Below are 19,302 nucleotides of genomic sequence, written 5' to 3'. Positions count from 1 at the left end.
AAAGGGCTGCTGAAGTCTACAGCAATGCACCATCCCTTTGGTAAGGAAATGTCAAAAAGAGGGAAGGCGTGAAGGACCAAGTCTTCCCTTTGCAAACATCCAGGTCTCAATTCACAGAGAATAGAGGCGTAAAGTGCGAGATTAGACAAGATCTCACGCTACTGATCTCGCAGTATGTCAGGCCTCTATTCTCTGCAAATGCGGGCAAAGAAACCACAACAGAGAGGGGGTCTTTGAAAGGTGACTCTCTTCCCCCCTGGTTGGGGGGGCATGAACATGTGGGGTGAATGTTGCATGAATATGCGGGGTAAATGTTGCAGAGCTTCCGCAGTCATTTGTAAGGGTGAACAACTGCCCTGGTACTACAATATCCATAATCTCGGGATTTGTTGGTAAACACTAGGGGGCACTTATCATGTAAGGAATGTTTGCTAAGGGAACGATTGTACCTCCGGGTATTACCTGTATTTAATTTTGTAGAAATTGTGCAGTGATGTAAAAATATTTTGTAGAGTATCCTTTGCATTTTTATAATGGTAGACGATAGAAATGCCACGTACAGAGTCCCAGCCTTTTTCTCCCTGGGTGCCCTCGAGATTTTCAGCCCCAGAATTCTTCACCCAGTATCTCTGGGGGGATTGGAGCACTGAAGACTATAGTTAAGAGATCGTGGCTCCTTGTATAAGGAGAAAAATGAGAGGAGATGAGAATTAGAGTTTCAAAGTTAATCTTTTCTCAACAGTTCCAGGAATTCAGTTCACCAAGCATGTCTGTTCAGATTGTGTCAGGAATGAGGCACCAAATAATTCCAAGATTGTTTGTTTCCCCAACACCAGTGAAAAAGACAGGTTACAATTTTTCCACTTGCTGTCATTACATGATGGACACACAACAGCCAGGACCAGAACAGGTTTTTTCTCTCCTTGGTGTCACATTTTAGTGCACCATCTCATCATACCGTTTTTAGGAGTTGGAAAGGCTTGCAATGTTCCCCTAGCGTCTGAATCTCTCACAGGGCCAGAGGTGGGGTGCTACCGGTTCACACCGGTTCAGGCGAAGTTCGGTGAACCAGCATTCCCCACCACTCACTGGCCCTGCCCCTGCCATTTTTCAGGCTTTTGGCGGGGTCTTTATCGGCTGTTTATGGGCCTGAAAACACCTCAAAAAATAGGCAGTGGCGGCCAGCCGGCTGAATCTTACTTTACCTTTGAGGCGAGCAGTCAGGAGGCATGGCTGGGTGTGATGAGTGACATCACCCACCCAATCACAATTGCCTATCCAGCCAGAGAACCAGTTGTTACGTTATTCTAATCCCACCACTGCACAGGGCTATATAATAATATTAAACAAAATTAAATAAAACCAAACTAAGCATCAGAGGGGATGGTCCACAGGGCGAGGTCAAAAGCCCTAAGTCCCCACTCAGGCCACCGAGCCCATTTTGGTGGTCACCAGGCTAGAGCCTGAGAGGCGCCCGTTTCCGGTCCTGCTTTAGGCACAAAGCCATCTCAGAGACCTTGGCCTGTCCTGTCCTCGCAGGCCTTGGAAAGGGGAAATCTGCTTTCAAAAAACCTTGCCAAGGAAATGGGAGTGCAGATTAACTCCCCCAAAACCCACTTTTGCAACTGAACAAACCTTGAAGAGTGAAGCCTGACCTACTTAGCTTCTCAAGATTAGGGAGGTGTGGTGCCATAAATATTTATGAAGTTCTTGTTTGTGTGCACAGCTGCTAAAATGATTTCCAGCTTCATCTGATCAATAGAATCATGAAACACGGGACAACAACTGGAAACATCCACTCTCCTTGCTTCCAAACCACATCTAGACAGGAGAGATTCTTTCTACCTGCATCCTTGCAGAGCTTAAATCTCACTAGAGAGAAGAGTTGCTCTGAGCAGCCTTCCTTGGGGCTGCCCTCCTCATGTGAGTGGCAGGGCTTGGCCAAAGTGCAGCGAAGGCAGACGGAGTGGGCGGGTTGCCCAGCTGACAGGCCAGCGTCTTTGACGAGGACGCTCCGTCTTTCTCCAAACGAGGAAAGGCGGCTGGTCCTGCCGAACCTTGCATGCCTAACCCAGGGATCAAGCTCGGAAAAAGCCGGAGTCCCTCACAAAGATGCTCGCCCGTCAGAGAGTTGTTTTCTGTGGAAAATGGGTCCAAAATGGCTCTTTGAGTCCTTAATGTTGCAGACCACTAGACTCTAGTCTAATGAAAAGAAGAACAAGGGGAGACATGATAGCAGTATTCCAATATTTCAGTGGCTGCCATAAAGAGGAAGGAGTCAACTTATTTTCCAAAGCACCAGAAGGCAACATTTGTGCCTAGAAAGCCATTCAAGACATTAGTGCCATCCCTGCTGGAGCTTAAAAAAAGAATTTTAAAACATTTGAGTACTGCATTGTTAGAAAGGTTGGGAGGAAAGGAGAAGCGCGGGGGAACTTCCTTTTCCGCATCACTCAGTAAAGCATTTGATAAAGTAGATCACAAGCTACTTTTTGGCAAACTAGAAAAATGTGGGATACACAACACCACCAGATGGGTTTCTAACTGGCTGAGAAATCCTATTCAACATGTAGTCCTCAATGGAACTGTTAGATCGGGGCAACGAGAGAACAGACTACGGACACGGAGTGACTTATCAGCTCTTTATTAATAGTAGTAGTGATCCAGCTTGCTCTGTGGTCGGAGGGTTCCCCTTTTATAGGGATCGGGTACGCCCCTCGACCAATCAGAACGATACCTGTTTCCCGCTGTAGCAGCGGACCAGAGAGGAGACTTGCCTCGATATATGCTAATATCTAACAGGAACTACACCCACATGGAGTGAAGTAAGCAGTGGGGTATCCCCAGATTGAGTTTTAAGCCCGGTACTCACCAAAATCTTCATAAACTATCTAGACGAGGGGATAGGAGGGAAACTCATCAAATTTGCAGACAATACTAAGCTGGCAGGAATTGCCAACACCCCAAAAGACAAGATCCAAACTGACTTGACAGACTTGAACAGTGAGCCCTATCTAAGAAAGTAATATTCAACACAGATCAATAATCAATCATTTACACTTAGAAAAAGAAAAGCAAACTGCGTAGGTACAAACTAGGTATAACCTGGTTTAATGCCAGCAATTGATTGGGATCTTGAAATCCTAGTGGACAATCACTTAAATGTGATCCAACAGTGACTGGCAGCAGCCAAAATAACCAATACAATCCTAGGCTGCTTTAATAGAGGGATACAATTAAGATAATGTGAAGTTATACTACTGCTTTACAAAGCCTTAGTAAGAGCACCCTTGGAATACTGCATGCAATTCTTGTCACCACGATATAAAAAGATATTGAGACCCTTGAAAGCATGCAGAGAAGAGCAACAAAGATGATTAGGGGCCTAGAAGCTAAAACATGGAATGGTTACAGGAACTGGGTATGTCTAGTTCTGTGATGGCAAGCCTATGGCACACGTGCCACAGGTAGCACACGGAGCCATATCTGCCGGCATCCGAGCTGTCAGCTCCAGTGTGCATACGCTGGATTTTCAGCCTTCCGGAAATCAGTCCAGTTGATTTTCAGCCTTCCCGAGGGCCTAGGGAAGGCCTTTTCGCCCTCCCCAGGCTTCAGGAAAGCCTCTGGAGTCTGGGGAGGGCGAAAAACAGGCCCAACGGGCCAAGCGGAAGTTTGGAAACCCAAGTTCTAGTTGGCCTGTTGGGCCCATTTTTCACCCTCCCCCAGGCTCCGGAGGCTTTCTTGAGGCCTGAGGACCTCGCACCCACCACGCAGAGGGGTGTGATCGCATGTGTGGGTGAGCAGGGCACATTGCATTGTGGGTGTGTTGGCATGCACACACAATTTTGACACGTGTTTACAAAAAGGTTCCCCATCACTGGTCCAGTCTAATGAAAAGAATGACAAAGGGGGCCATGATAGCAAAATTTCAATATTTCAGTGGCTGTTACAAAGAGGAGGGGTGAAGTTATTTTCCAAAGCACCAGAAGGCAGGACAAGAAACATTGGATGAAAACTAATCAAGGAGAGAATCAACTTAGAATTAAGGAGAAACTTCCTAACGGGAAGAACAATTAACCACTGGAACAGCTTGCCTTCAGAGGTTGTGGCTGTGTCATCACTGGAAGTTTTTAAAAATAGGCTGATTAGTCATTTGTCTGAAATAGGGTCTCCTGCTTGAGCAGGGGGTGGACTAGAAGACCACCAAGGTCCCTGCCAGCTCTACCCTGATTGATCGATCTTGAAAGGTGCAGTCTTGAATTGGCTGTTGGAGCAGCAGAAACAGGTCAATGGGCATATTTTATGGGGAGGAAGAAGATCCAGTTTGGTGTCGTGATGAAGACACCAGATCAGAGACAGAGAAACGCTCAGTTCCAGTCTCACCTGGAGGGCAAAAGCATCCGTTAAACTTTGGCCAATGCTCTCAGGCCTCGGAAGCAGGAAAGCGGGGAGGGGGAACCACTTCCAAAAACCCTTCCAATGGAAACTGCAAGACCCAAGCATTAAGACTTGACCCAAAGGCACCAAAAACGAAGCTAAGTAGAATTACGTTTCACTATTTCAATTGGCTCAGTTGCTAGGAGTCGAAAACGACCTGCTGTCATGTAATCACTGAAAACATCTCCCAAACGCCTTGGTGGAGCCTGGAAAGGCGTGTTTTCCCACCTCCAGTCGCTAGATGGCGGTCAGGCAACATCTGTGCCTAGAAAATAATCAGCAAAGTGCCATTTGTTCTTGGGCTTAAAAGGGGAGTTTTAAACCACTGAGTACTTTATTGCTAGAAAGGATGGGAGGAGAGGAGAAGCGCAGAGGAACTTCCTCTTCCGGATGACTCATGGGAGGAGAGTGGTGTGCAGAGCGGCTTTTGTGCTCTTCCCACGGTCGAAGCAGCAGCTGGAAGGTGAGCGGAGGGCAGGTGGGAGGAGAGCCCTGGAAGCAGAGAAGCAACTGGGCTGAAGCATCTCAGCTGCTGCTGCTGCAGGTTCCTCCCCTCCCCGAATTTAAGCCCACTGGTGCTGCAGGCTGTGAAACTGGTGGCTGCAATTCTCCTCCTGGTGGGAAGATTGGAAAAGTCTCTTCCAAGTGAAGGTGGATTCTTTTGGGAATGGCTTCCCTCCAGAGGTTGTGGGTGCTCCCATCACTGGAGGGTTTTAAGAGGAGATTGGACAGCCATGTTCAGGATGGAATTGGGTCTTCTGCCTAGATGAAGACCTCCAAGTCCCCCCTCCCCAACTTTATTATTCTTTTATGGATCTGATGTTTTTTGGGCAACAAGATCGGACTGATTTTCCTCTGGTCGTTTCTGGGTTGTTTTACTTCCATTTGTTTTCCTATTGCCCCTATCTGGGTATTAACCAGGTTCATGCCCCTATGATAATGCCCCTATCTGGGTATTAACCAGGTTCAACTCTGCTTAACCCGACACTTTTTTAACAATAGCTATTAACAAATGTTTTGATTGCTCAGTTGTATGTATTTATAAAGTTTATTGGCCACCAACCTTACCATGACACTACTGTGGGCAGCTTAGGGACATAAAAAGATGCATACACATTAAAAGCTAAATAAATTGTAGGAAGAAAAATGTAAGTTAGCATTGTTGTGGCATCATGCTTCACGACCGGGCCACTTAGTGACACAGATGCCAGTCCCAATTGCAGTCAGTAAGTGAGGACTACTTCAATTGGGATGTTACCAAATAGTTTGTGGAAAGTATTTTCTGCCTTTAGTGGAGCTCAGTGCTACCATGGGCAAAACAGGTGCTTCAAATATTGCAGAGTGTTTAGGCATCATTTCATCAATTAAAGCCCCCACATCTGTAAAGCTAGTGTCATGCAGATTGACAGGTGTGGCTCAGTAAAATTAAAGACAGAGTCCAAGCGTGTGTGTTGATTAACCAATGTTTTTATTCATCTGAATAAATATGGGTCCTTTCTAAGAAGGAAGGAACCAAGAGCATAGTGCAAGGCAGATATGTACATTTTTTTCCCTTTCACTTTCACTTACATACACTAAGAGGCAGCTGGCACATAAGATGTAGAAATTATAAAAATAGCCAAGCATGCTTTCTGTGGCTTTGGTCACATAGTCAAATCCACAGGCTACTGGTTTCCTGTAAATGTTTCCATGGCCTCAGAACTCTGTTGAGACCCGAACTTCAATCTTGCCATCTCAACATATGAGCAATCATCAAATTGATTAGATTCCTGATTAACTTTAGCGCAGAAGGTTTGACTATAACCATTTTGAGATATTTTTCGGGCTTCAAAAACATATATTTCCTCCATATTGTAGGAGCGTGTATTATTTCTCTCTGAATGTATATATCTCCAAATGTATAAACTCTCCCCAGGACTTCCATATATAGTCATGTGGAAAAGAAAGGACACTCTCCTTGACTTCTGTGATTTTATATATCAGGATATAGTAAAAATCATTTGGTCCCTAGACATTCTTAAAAGTAGGTAAATACAACCGCAGATGGACAACAACACATGACGTATTACATCAGGTCATCATTTATTTTATAAAAAGAAAGCCAAAATGGAGAATTCATGTGTGAAAAATCTTTGATTCAATAATAATATGTAGAATCACCTTTAGCTGCAACAAGTAGAAGAAATTCTTTTCTGTGTGACTTTATCAGTCCCTTGCAGCGTTGGGCAGGAATATTGGCCCACTCTTCTCTACAACATTGCTTCAGTTCATTGAGGTTTGTGGGTGTTTTTTTAATGCACAACTCTCTTGGGGTCCCGCCAATTGGGTTGAGGTCTGGAGTTTGACTGCCATTGCGACACCTTGTTTCTTTTCCAGCCATTCTGTTGTAGATTTGCTGATGTGTTTTGCAACCATTATCCTCTTCCATAATTCCATGTCAGCCAAGCTTTAGCTATTGGATAGATGGCCTCACTTTTGACTCTACCATACTTTGCTATAGAGAGGCATTCATGGTCAACTCAAAGACTGGAAAGTGTCCAGGTCCTGTGGGCAGCAAAACAAGCCCAAATCATCACTGCTCTACCACCGTGCTTGATGGTTTCTACGAGATGCTTGTGCTGATATGCTGTGTTTGGTTTTCGTCAAATGTATCACTGTTTGTCACATAATGACAAACATGTCATTATGGCCGAACATCTCCACTTTGGTCTGGTCTGTGCAAAGGACGGTGTTCCAGAATTCCTGTGATTTGTTCAGATGCAACTTTGCAAACCTCAGCTTTGTTGCTATGACGTTTTTAGAGAGAAGAGCAACCCTTCCAAACGAACCATCCTTGTTCAGTTTTTTCTAATTGCACTGTCATGAATCTTGATATTTAACATGCTAACTGAAGCCTGTAGAGTCTGAGATATAACTCTCTTTTTTTTTTTTTTCAATTTCTCTGGCCATTGCATCGTCTGACCTTGGGGTGAATTTTCTTGGACATCCACTCCTGGGAAGATTGGCAACTGTCCTGAATGTTTTCCATGTCAGGTTTCCAAATGATGAAGCCCATTCAAATGAGAAATGTGCAAAGTCCATCTTCGAAAACAAATTTCTTTTATTTAGGTAGACATCAAATTGGCAAAAATCTGTTGTAATTCTGGATCCAACACAAACTGAAATTACACCACCTAGTATTGTAAGTTAGAAACATCCCTCAAAAGTAGCATTCTCCAATAAACACTCAATCCACATTGTCTTCAAACTCCACTTTCCCAGAAGCAGCCTCTGTTCCCATGGGAAAGAAGGTCACCTAGCCAAAACAATCCTTACTATCTATTCTATTCGCTCCTTCCCCTCACCTTAAGAATGTGGCGAGCCCAAAAGCTCCCCTTACATACCAAAGAGAAAGAAAAGGAATAAATGAGTATAATAAAGAACTAAATAAAATGGCTACACATGTCAAATTCGGGCTCGACAGGTTGCCCCCCTCAACCGAAAGGAAACTCCTCCAATGAGGCGGAATATATAAAGATTGCAATTAGGTTAAATACAACAACACATATACATATAAAACTAACCTCCCCTGCCAACCGCAAGATCCCCTTTGGGTTTGTGTGGATACATTTCTTGGAACCTCTGAAGCAATCTATTAGCATTGACTTTCCAGCTTTTTGCCCAGGTGGCTTCTGAAATGGGATACCCTTTTCCAATGAATTAAATATTGTAATTTCCCTCTGTAAATTGTAGAATCCAATATTCTTTTAACTTCATAATGTTCATGCCCAGCAATAATCAAAAGCTTTGGAGTGGCACGATCTGTTGGCCGCAAAGAGGAAGTAACAAACGGCTTTAACAAACTACTATGGAAAACTGGATGCATTTTCCCTAACAAGCAAGGCAGTTTAAGTTGCGCAGTTACTGGTTTTATTACTTTTAATTATTTGAAAAGGTCCCAAGAACTTGGTATGTATGAACTCAATGGCACAGTCAATGTGATGATGGGGGGGGGGGTAGTACATTGCACTCCTCCTCACTGAAAACCTCAGCTAGGTCTCGATTGTGGGGGGAATTTGTTGGGGTCTCCTGGGGTTCAATTTGGTTGTTGTTTTGTTCAGGAGGTGACTCGGGACCAAGCGCTAATTTAATTCTCCTGTAGCTACCCTCCCAGCTTATTGTTGGGCGCCATTTGTCTAGCCAGACAAGACCCAGGATTACTGATTGAGTCATTTTTGGCACTACTATAAACCGGGTTATTTCCCAGTGCTTTCCCATAGTTAGTTTTATTTTTTCGGTTACATGCGTGGCAGGACTTCCGCCTATCATGGATCCATCTACTTGTTGGAATCGGATAGGGGTCATTCGTGCTTTTGTTTCTATACCTAGGCTGCGCACAGAATCGGGGCTAATGAAGCATCGTGAGCTGCAGTATCTATAATGATATCTATGGGCCCCTCTACACCTGTGGGGACACAGTTAAAATTCCTTTTATTTTAAAAGATTGGATGGCTTCACTTACCATTGGGTCATCTTCTTCGCCGTCTCCATCCTGTATGATGGGTAATTCTCCCTCCCTTGTGGTTTGTTGGGGGTTAAGGACCTCGATGTCTTGGCATGCAAACTTGCTTCTCTTTGGCAGTTTTCTCAATGTCTTTTTCCCTTTTTGGGGAGTGGGTGCTCTCACTTGAGGTACTGGGGTGGTGCCAAGCACTCTGAGGCACGGTGCCCTTGTTGGCCGCAATGGAAGCACTTTACTGAAGCTGGGGTGGCTGCTGTTTGGCATCCCTCACTGGCGTGATGTGGAGTGGTGCCCCAGTGGTCCGGGGTTGTTTTTCAGTGTTGCTTCTGTGGTTCTCTCTGAGCGCATTGTCCATAGCAGTGGCTGCTCAATACCACTCAAGGATTCTTTCTTTAGACAGCCCACGGCAAAGGCAAATTTTTAGCAGCTTCTCATCTCGGCTTTCCTTGAAATAGTGCACCAGGACTCTCTCCTACCAGTGTCTTAGGCTAGTGGCCAGGTGTCTGAGTTCAAGCACTAGTTCCTTGGCTGGTTTCCCTTCTGCCTGATGCTTTTGATTTCTGCTTCTGCCTCTTGTGCTCGGGAAGAATTCTCAAATTGGGCCCTGAGCTCTCTCAGGAAGTTGTCCATGTTGTTTAGTTCAGGTGAGCCTTCATCGTGGAGCTGGGTGAACTTTTTGGATGCCTCCTCCTCCAGATTATCCCCCAGGACTTGGGCGAGCTGTGCGTTGTCGTGGAATTCATCTCCATGCCGATCGATGCAGGACCATGCTCTATTCAGGAAAAACGCAAGTTTTCCTGCAGTTCCATCAATCACAGTCTTGAAAGGCATCAGTGCTTTTGCACATGGAACTGGCAGTGGCGTTGGTAGTGGTGCTGGAGCTTGGGCCATTTGAGTCCAGTCTCAAACCCATCCCCTACTTGGATAGAACGCCCATCCGGGAGGAATCTGATCCGCTAGTGGAAGGTGTAGCAGGGTGGGATGGTTCTTCAATGAGTTATCTGCGGGCTTCTCCTTCTTCTCGTACTGCTGTGTTCTCTTGAGGGCAAATGGTGCAATGGCAGTAGATCTCCAGCAGCAGTAGACCGCCTGAGGAGAGGATAGGTCTCCCAACAACTGAGTGAGACTGAAAGTTGACAGGCTGGAAGCGCATGTTGTTCGGCCTCTCCTTGGGGGTACTTTCCTCCCTGGTGGACCTCTGCCTTCACGTCCAATGATGAGCTGGTCGGGTAGTTCTCCCAAGGTCTGGTTGCACATCACCGTTTGGTGTTGTGGTCTGCCGAGCTGGCAGCAGAGATGGACAGTGAGGAGGAACATGGGCCAGTCCTGGAGTCTGGGGAAGGCTCAAACAAAGGCTCTGCGTCGGAGGCAGACAGGGGGCCAAAGCCATCCAGTAGTAATATGCTGCCTCCAGAGTCTGACATCAGCGAGGCAGAAGAACAGTGTGAGCATATTCCCAGTGTGCGCATGCACAGAGCTGTCAGAAGGCAAGAACAGTTAAGACAAAAGGGGCGACTCGGGAGCAAGGCTTGGAGATGATTGGCCCCTCCCATAAGACATAAAAGAGGAACAAACAGATGTGAGCCTTTGCAGGAAGCAATCAGTTCATTCTGGTCAGTTCAAACTCTGAGAAGCTCTGTTTGACTGCTACATTTGGCCTTGCAAAACTAATTGGCAATTAGGTCTCTGGCAGCATTTCAAGGGAGATAAAGGTGGGTGCTTATCAATATTAACCTGAAAGACTTTGGCAACTCGAGCAGATATCTGTCAGACTCTTCACAGACTGTTTGTGAATCATTACGGGCTGTGAATGACCATAATTCATATTTACGCTTTCTCAGGAAGCCTAGATCAGAATGGTTTGGTATTGCCATTCAACCATTTTGTTGAGATCCACCATGGATCCTATGGGTCCAGTGCCTGCCCTCCACTCCAAGCTCGGGATTCCCAGGCCGTTGTTATCGGGTGATTGATGAGTGGGTCCGGAAGGGTGGTTTGGCTGAGCAGGTCCCTCTTCATCCGCTGGATCCCTGTGCTTGTGGACCATTCGACCAGGGATTTTGGGCGGGCTCCATCTGGTGTGCGATATCTTCCACGACAGCAGTCACTTGGATTGTCTCCTGGGGAATCAATTGGGGATCTGGTGGCTGGACTGATAAGCCAAGACAGGGCCCGCCGCAGAGTTTACACTTGTGTTCTGGCGCCCCTGGTGGTCGTCCTTCTGCCATCTTCCCTGATATTTGCTGTTGCCCAGTAGGAATGCTACAGGTGAGCCGCCAGGGCTCAGGACCCTGAATAGCAACCCCTGCTTGGGATCAGTTTTTGGAGAATAATGTCAGGTTTCCAAGTGATGAAACCCATTCAAAGAAGAAATGTGCAAAGTCCATCTTCGAAAACAAATTTCTTTTATTTAGGTAGATATCAAATTGGCAAAGTCTGTTGTAATTCCGTGTGAGACAAGCAACTTCTCTCTCATAGAAGAACAAAGAGACCATGGACAATAAAAAGCATATTTATTTAAAATACAATTGTATAAACTTTTGCAAAAGGATTCTCAATCATGAAAGGTAGAAAGAGAATGTCGGATAGCTCTGAATAAAAGATTTAAGTACATTTTGAAGTAATAGACTACCTCCTTACATGTCCGTGTTATACAATTTCATGTTATACAATACCTTGGCAACTTGTCAATCAGTTTCCAGCCAAAAAATCCCCTTTGTGGAAAGTTCCTCGATCTCTTTCTATCATATTAGGAAACAATAAGAACATAACAAGACAATCAATCCCCTTACGTCAGCTTCTTGAAACTGACTCCAGCTGTTTCCAGTAAAGTCAGGCTTAGCTGGCCTGGTTTTTCTCAATCAACTTTATAGCCTTGTTGTTCCCCCAAATGTACCATCTACATAAAGTCTTAGTTTAATGTGTTACAAAGAATGCTTGCATTATGAAAAGTGTAAAAATTGAGTCGCTCAGGTTCTTCTCTTTAACACGAATAACCCCATTTCTCTTTAACACGAATAACCCCATTTCTCTCCAGAATGGATCCGACACAAACCATAATTTCACCACATAGGATTGTAAGTTAGAAACATCCCTCAAAAGTAGCATTCTCCAATAAACACTCAATCCACATTGCCTGGTGTCTTCAAACTCCACCTTCCCTTCACACCCGGAGCAGCCTCTGTTCCCACGGGAAAGAAGGTCACCTAGCCAAAACAATCTTACCATCTACTCGCTCCTTCCCCTCACCTTAAGAATGTGGCGAGCCTGAAAGCCCTCCTTACATAGTAAAGAGGAAGAAAAAGAATAAATGAGTATAATAAAGAGCTAAATAAAATGGCTACACATATGTCAAATTTGAGCTCGATCTTCCACTTGTGAATAATCTTCCTCACTGTAGAATGATGAATTTTAAATTGTTTGGAAATGGCCTTTTAAACCTTCCCATACTGATGAGGAGAAACAATTGCTTTTCTAAGATCATTGCTCATTCTTTTTTTTATTATTATATATATTTTTTAAATTTTTGAAAATTTTTATTTATTCTTATAAAAATAAAATCATACAAACATAATTTTAAACATATTGCCGTCACAGCGCAAGAAATCATAACGTTTAAATAACCAAACTTAACATTACCGTCCTAATAGTAGGCCTAATATTTAACACCAACATTTACACTATATGCAGCCCATCTAGTCAGCATACCTACTTCATCAATTCTTATTTGTCCTTTAATTTCTGATTAATATTATTTACCAGTATCTGATTTAAACATATATTATTGCTTCCGTTGTTATTATTCGGTCGTTCCCGTACCCAATTATACCACCTCTTCCACGAGTTATAGAATTCTGAGTCCTTTTTTCCTTTAATTAATTTTGTTAGTCTATCCGATTCTGCGCATTCATTAATTTTATTTATTACTGCCCTATCCATTGGTATTTGATCGCTCTTCCATTCCTGGGCAAATGCCAGTCTTGCCGCAATGGTTATGTGCAACACCAAAAACCATATCTCCATGTTGATATCTGGGGGTTTGAGTCCTAACAGGAAGGTTTCAGGTTTCAAATCTAATTGATGTTGGGTGATTTCTATTAACCACTGCCTGATTTTTTTCCAGTATTTAATCGCCATTGGGCAGGTCCACCACTGATGGAAATAGGTCCCCTCTCTGTGACCACATTTCCAGCAATTAGGCATGATCCCAGGGAACATTCTGGCAAGTCTTGCTCATTCTTTATTCTTTATCAGACCAGGAAGCTCTTACAGCTTCAGTTATTATCGATGTAGCCACATTTGCTGATGGTCAATTAGTCAAGGTCACTTTATTAGCAGCACTTGGTTGCTACTTGGCCTCTTTATACTATGGAAGCAGTGAGAAATTTCCAAATGGTGAGAACAACTAACCAGCAGAACGGCTGGACTTCTGAAGTTCTGGTGCTCCATCACTGGAGGCTTTTCAGAAGAGATGAGATAGTCTCTTATTTGAAATGGTGTAGGGTCTCCTCATTGAGCAGGGGCTGGATTAGAAGATCTCCAAGATCCTTTCGAATTCTATTATTCTTTTCTTTTGAAATGACATTTTTATGTCCGGATAAGTAAAACCAAAGATATCAAAGAGGGTGTACTGTCTTTTTCACTTGCCTGTATTTGAAAACAACCCTTTGCTCTGCAAAGAATTTGTGATTGACCCAGTCAACAAGTGAATTTCGTCATTGAATGGATATTCAAACTTGGATCTGGGTAGTCTTTCATGTCTCATCAATGAATCATGATTAATGTAAGAGCTTAGTGGAGCATTGTGGCATGTTTACTTTTTCATTGCAATGTAAATGTCCCCCCCCCCCCCCAATCTTCTGCAACCCTTTTATTCACAATTAAAGATATCTTTTTATTTTAATCTTGTAGACAACGAGGATGGCAATAAGAGCACTCTGGACAACTGAGGATAACAAGCAACCTTGAATGGAAAAGCAACTCCATCCATAAATCAAAATATTTTCCATTTCCTTCAGAAAGCCACACAATTCTTCACCTTCCTCAGCAGGTGAGAAAGAATTGAGAGAAAACAGAGAAGAGATTTCTAGTTGGGAAAGGTTGTGTGTGAAATTCAAGCATGCGTTACATGAAAAGTCAAGGGAGATTGTTTTTTCCATTCAGCAAAAGGGGGAAATATCTGGACGTCAGTCGGGAGGAAAAGATAAATTGAAAAGTCACGTAGAGCAGACAGTGTTGCATGCCTTGCTCTGGGAGGAAGAAAACAGCTTGAATCAAAGCACCACTACACAAGGGATCATCCATATTTTTGACCTTCTCAGGAATATTAGTTGTGGAAGAGCTCCATAGAGGTTCCTGTTGTGGGAAACATACAACTTGCAAATCACCAGCTGATTATACCTGAGATGATCCAGACTGGAGGAAAGCAATACAAATGCTCTGAATGTGGACAAACCTTTGGTCAGAATAACTCCATTGTGGTCCATGGAAGAACACATACAGGAAAGAAGCCCTACAAATGTTCCCAATGCGGTTTTTGTTTTAGCAAGCATGGCAATGTGGACTCACACCAAGGAGAAACCGTTCGAATGTTCTGATTATGAAAAATGTTTCAGTCACAATTACAATGTGGTGTCACACCAGAGGACTCACGCAGGAGAGAAACCCTTTGAGTGTCCTGATTGTGGTAAAGGATTCAGTACCAATTCCAGCCTCGTTCAACACCAGAGGACTCACAACAGGGAGAAACTGTTTGAATGTTCTGAGTGTGGAAAACCTTTCAATAGAAATTCCAACCTCATTAGACACCAGAGAACTCACACAGGTGAGAAACCTTTTGAATGTCCTGACTGTGGTAAAAGTTTCTCTCAGAATTCCCAGCTCATGATGCACCAGAGAACTCACACAGGCGAGAAACCTTTTGAATGTCCTGACTGTGGTAAAAGTTTCTCTCAGAATTCCCAGCTCATGATACACCAAAGAACTCACACAGGTGAGAAACCCTTTGAATGTCCTGATTGTAAAAAAGGTTTCAGTACTAATTCCAACCTTATAAGCCACCAGACGATTCACACAGGTGAGAAACTCTGTAAATGTCTTGAATGTGGGAATAGTTTCAGTCGGAATTCTCACCTCGTTGCACACCAGAGGACTCACACAGGAGAGAAACCGTTTGAATGTCCAGTTTGTGGGAAGAGTTTCAGTAAGAATTCCAGCCTAGTGATACACCAGAGAACTCACACAGGTGAGAAACCTTTTGAATGTCCTGATTGTGAGAAAAGTTTCAGTACCAATTCCAGCCTGCTGAAACACCACAGAACTCATACAGGAGAGAAACCGTTTCAATGTCTTGTTTGTGGGAAAAGTTTCAGTCAGAATTCCAGCCTGGTGATACACCAGAGAACTCACACAGGTGAGAAACCCTTTGAATGTCCTGATTGTGAGAAAAGTTTCAGTACCAATTCCAGCCTGGTGAAACACCACAGGACTCACACAGGAGAGAAACCCTTTGAATGTCCTTATTGTGGGAAAAGTTTCAGTCGGAATTCCAGTCTGGTGATACACCAGAGGACTCACACAGGAGAGAAACCCTTTGAATGTCCTGATTGCAGAAAAAGTTTCTGTCAGAGTTCCAGTCTGGTGACACACCAGAGGACTCACACAGGAGAGAAACCCTTTGTGTGTTCCGATTGTGGGAAAAGTTTCAGTAAGAGTTCCCACCTCATTAGTCACAAGAGGATTCACACAGGAGAGAAACCCTTTCAATGTCCTGATTGTGGGAATAGTTTCAGTCAGAATTCCCACCTTATTAGCCACCAGAGGATTCATACAGGAGAGAAACCCTTTGAATGTCCCGATTGTTGGAAAACTTTCAGTCACAATTGCTACCTGGTAATACACCAGAGGATTCACACAGGAGAGAAACCCTTTCAATGTCCTGATTGTGGGAAAGGTTTCAGTAAAAGTTCCCACCTCATTAGCCACAGGAGGATTCACACAGGAGAGAAACCCTTTCAATGTCCTAATTGTGGGAAAAGTTTCAGTGAGAGTTCCAATCTCATTAGCCACCAGAGGATTCACACAGGAGAGAAACCCTTTGAATGTTCTGTTTGTGGAAAACGTTTCTCTCAGAGTTCCCAACTCGTGATACACCAGAGGACTCACACAGGGGAGAAACCCTTTAAATGTCCTGATTGTGGGAAATGTTTCAGTCACAATTCCAGCCTGGTGATACACCAGAGGACTCATACAGGAGAGAAACCCTTTGTGTGTTCCGATTGTGGGAAAAGATTCAGTCAGAATTCTAGTCTGGTTAAACACCAGAGGACTCACACAGGAGAGAAACTGTATGAGTGTCCAGACTGTGGGAAAGATTTCAGTACTAGGTTTAACCTTCTAAATCATGTGCTTATACACACAGGGGAGAAACCATTTAAATGCCCCAAGTGTGGACGGTCCTTTAGGCAACATTCCACCCTTATTGCACACAAGAAAATCCACCTGTGGCCCAAAGTGATGAGTGTAGAGAAGGTTTGAATTTCATTTCTAATATCCCATTGTATGTCCAGACGAGAAACTGAGTACTGTGTTTTCCGAAAATAGGACATGTCCTGATACTAAGCCCTATCAGATGTTTCAGGACATGGGCTAAAATACCCCCCCCCCCCAATACCCCCCCGAAAACTACTAAAAGGACCCTGGCATGAACCTGACCTTGTCCACGGAAGGCTATGGTGGTTTCTATGCTCCCCCCTGCGGAAATTGGGCCAGGTCCAGCCGATCCACAAATTCTTAGGCAGCCCGCCACCTGGCCTGGGCACGCAACTCTCTTGCACTTCGGCGCCCGAACCCAGCTCCTAGTACCTGAATGGAAGGCACCTCCTCGGCTATTTGGGAGGCCAGTTGCTCCCCCAGCTCTCCTGGCCTGGCAGAATTCCTGCCCGGCAGCACCCTGTTTCGATTTGTGGAACGGAGTGGCGGGGGTGGCGCAGTCATGAACGGGGCAGCTACCTTGGAGAGCCACCTGTCACCTTTCCCTATCCTGGCTGCCAGGGGACTTCACACCACGGGGGCCCGAGAATTTTCCGCCGCCACTGGGCTCAGATCTCCAGGCAACTCTGCAGCAGCTCCAGAACCCACCACTGATGATGAAGCAGATGGCGGCCACCTGTGGCCAATCTCAGTGCCTTGGTCCGCCTGGCCTACAGCAGGTTGGGCACCTCCAATACCCTCATGCTGCCGGCATCACGGGCATCACCAGTCCCTGCACCAGCACCTGGGCGAAGCCGCTTTTGAGGCGCAGGAAGGTGCTTGGTTCCCGCCATCTCATCCTCCAGCAAGTAGAGGAGATTTGCTGTTCCAACCGGGAATGGATGGGTTGCAGGAGCTTCTGCCCTTCCCTGCCCCATGCCTCACCTACCAACCCCCAAATTGTGTCCCAGAGTGTATTACCTTTTCAGCTCTGTTGCGTTCCCCACCATTGTGTCCACTTTGGGCACAAAGGGAAACACTGTAAAAAAAAAACTTCTCACAAGTTCAAAGTTCTTGCTGCTGCAGAGCTGCCTTGCGATTAGACCCCTTCTCACCCACCCCACCTGCCACCTGCTAGAAAACAATAAGCTCCCCCGATAATAAGGCCAAGACCCTGTCTTATTTTCAGGGAAACACGGTATTTAATTTGACCATAAAGAATTTGTCTGATTTTTTGTAAGCTAATATGTAATTGTTATGTCCTGGCGTAGCTGCTGGCAAGCTAAGAAGATCCCTATTGGCTGAAGAGAGAATGCCGGCTGGTGGGAGAATAGCGAGCACCTGATTGGCAGCCTGTCTGACAGTTAACAGTAGAATAACTGTCAGACAGGAGCCAGCCTCTCTTGTTGTGTTTTTACTAGTTCAGTTAATAAAGCCTTGTTCGTTATATGAGCCTCCTCTCGTTCCTCAGTAGCTTCAAACAAAGCAGTAGTGATACTAGATGGGAAGGAGAAAAGAAGAAATTGGAACGTATTAGTTTGATCATGGCTATGTGCCCATCATCAGAAGCAGTTGCTGGCTATTTATTTTTGCAGAAATTGTGCAATTATGTGAAAACATTTTTGGGAGTGTTATTTCCATTTATAGCATGGTAGATGATAGAAATATCACATACAGAGTCCCAGCCTATTTCTTCCTTTCCTGCCTCAGGATTTCCAGCCCCAGAATTCTCCAGCCAGCATTTCTTTTGGGGATAGGAACACTCAAGACTATAGTTACAGATTATGGCTCCTCATATAAGGAGAAAATGAGAGTAGAGAAGTAGGGGGGGGCGGGGTTTCAAAGTTTTATCTTTTCAAAACAGTTCCAGGAATTCAGTGCACCAAGCACGTCTGTTCAGATTGTGTCAAGAATGTGGCACGCAATTGAAGATACCATATGAATAGCAAATACAGTATATTGGGGGAGTTTGGGACAGTGACAAAACCAGTGTAAAATTTCAGGTGTAAAAGGTGCCCCACAGGTGACCTTCAGGGAGAAAAGCTGTAGGAATATTGAGTTGAGAAGAAAAGGGATTGTGGTTTTGAGCACAGGATCTCCAGCTTTATTCGTTGGTTTATTTCACCAACACTGTTCAAAAAGACAGGTTACAATCTTTTTTAGTATGTACCACACTAAAATAGTAAAAATATATTTAATCAATTTTCCTTGTTTTCTTTCCTTGGTGTCACATTTTAGTGCGCCATCTTTATCATGTCTCATAATAGTTAAGGTAGGTGTCGGAAACCCTTTCAATGATCCCAAAGCCTCTGAATTTTTCACAGGGCTACATAACCATATCAAGCGAAATTAAATAAAGCCAGCCTAAGAGTCAGAGGGGATGGTCTATAGGGCGAGGTCAAAAGACACAAGTCCCCACTCAGACGAACAGTCCATTTCCTCAGAATCAAAATTCGAAGCTGAAATTGAAAGGTGTAAAGTATCTGTTGTTTGGAGGATACTGGATCTTGAAAACTGCAGCCTTGACAAACAGGAACAGCTGAATGGATAGATTTTGTGGGGAGGAAGAAGGCCCAGTTTGGTGGTCACCAGGAAAGACTTTGAGAGATGCTCATTTCCGCTCTTGCTTTAGGCACAAAGCCATCTTGGAGACCTTGGCCTGTCCTGTCCTCGCAGGGCTTGGAAAGAGGAAATCTGCTTTCAAAAAACCTTGCCAAGGAAACCGCAGGGAAATGGGAGTGCAGGTTAACTCCCCAAAACCAAACTTTTGCAACTGAGGAAACCTTGGGAAAGTGAAGTCTGACCTACTTAGCTTCTCAAGATGAGGGAGGTGTTGTGCCATAAATGTTTATGAAAGTCTTATTTGTGTGCGAAGCCGCTAAATGATTTGCAGC

The 19,302-nt window shown here is 44.5% G+C and overlaps 2 protein-coding genes across 3 annotated transcripts in view; both read left to right on the top strand.

Moving 5' to 3' along the window:
* The window catches only part of LOC309384250 (uncharacterized protein), a 91,249-nt gene extending 73,394 nt beyond the window's left edge, over positions 1-17,855 (top strand). The window contains exons 1-2 of one of the 2 annotated variants that reach the window (XM_081937504.1): positions 4,593-4,900; positions 13,850-17,855. In XM_081937504.1, coding sequence (XP_081793630.1) covers positions 14,423-16,474 — 2,052 coding nt within the window. In that variant the 5' untranslated portion in view covers positions 4,593-4,900; positions 13,850-14,422 and the 3' untranslated portion in view covers positions 16,475-17,855. Of the gene's footprint in view, positions 1-4,592; positions 4,901-13,849 lie in introns of those variants that run through there. The other variant, XM_081937505.1, reaches the window with a different exon arrangement.
* The window catches only part of LOC309384265 (uncharacterized protein), a 104,791-nt gene that overhangs the window by 37,424 nt on the left and 48,065 nt on the right, over positions 1-19,302 (top strand). The window lies entirely within an intron of this gene.

This window comes from Natrix helvetica (genome assembly GCF_964273705.1).
Source record: "Natrix helvetica genome assembly, chromosome: 1".
NCBI lineage: Eukaryota > Metazoa > Chordata > Lepidosauria > Squamata > Natricidae > Natrix > Natrix helvetica.
The sequence above is the reverse complement of the archived record's forward strand: the minus strand, read 5'-3'. Positions and strand labels throughout refer to the sequence as shown.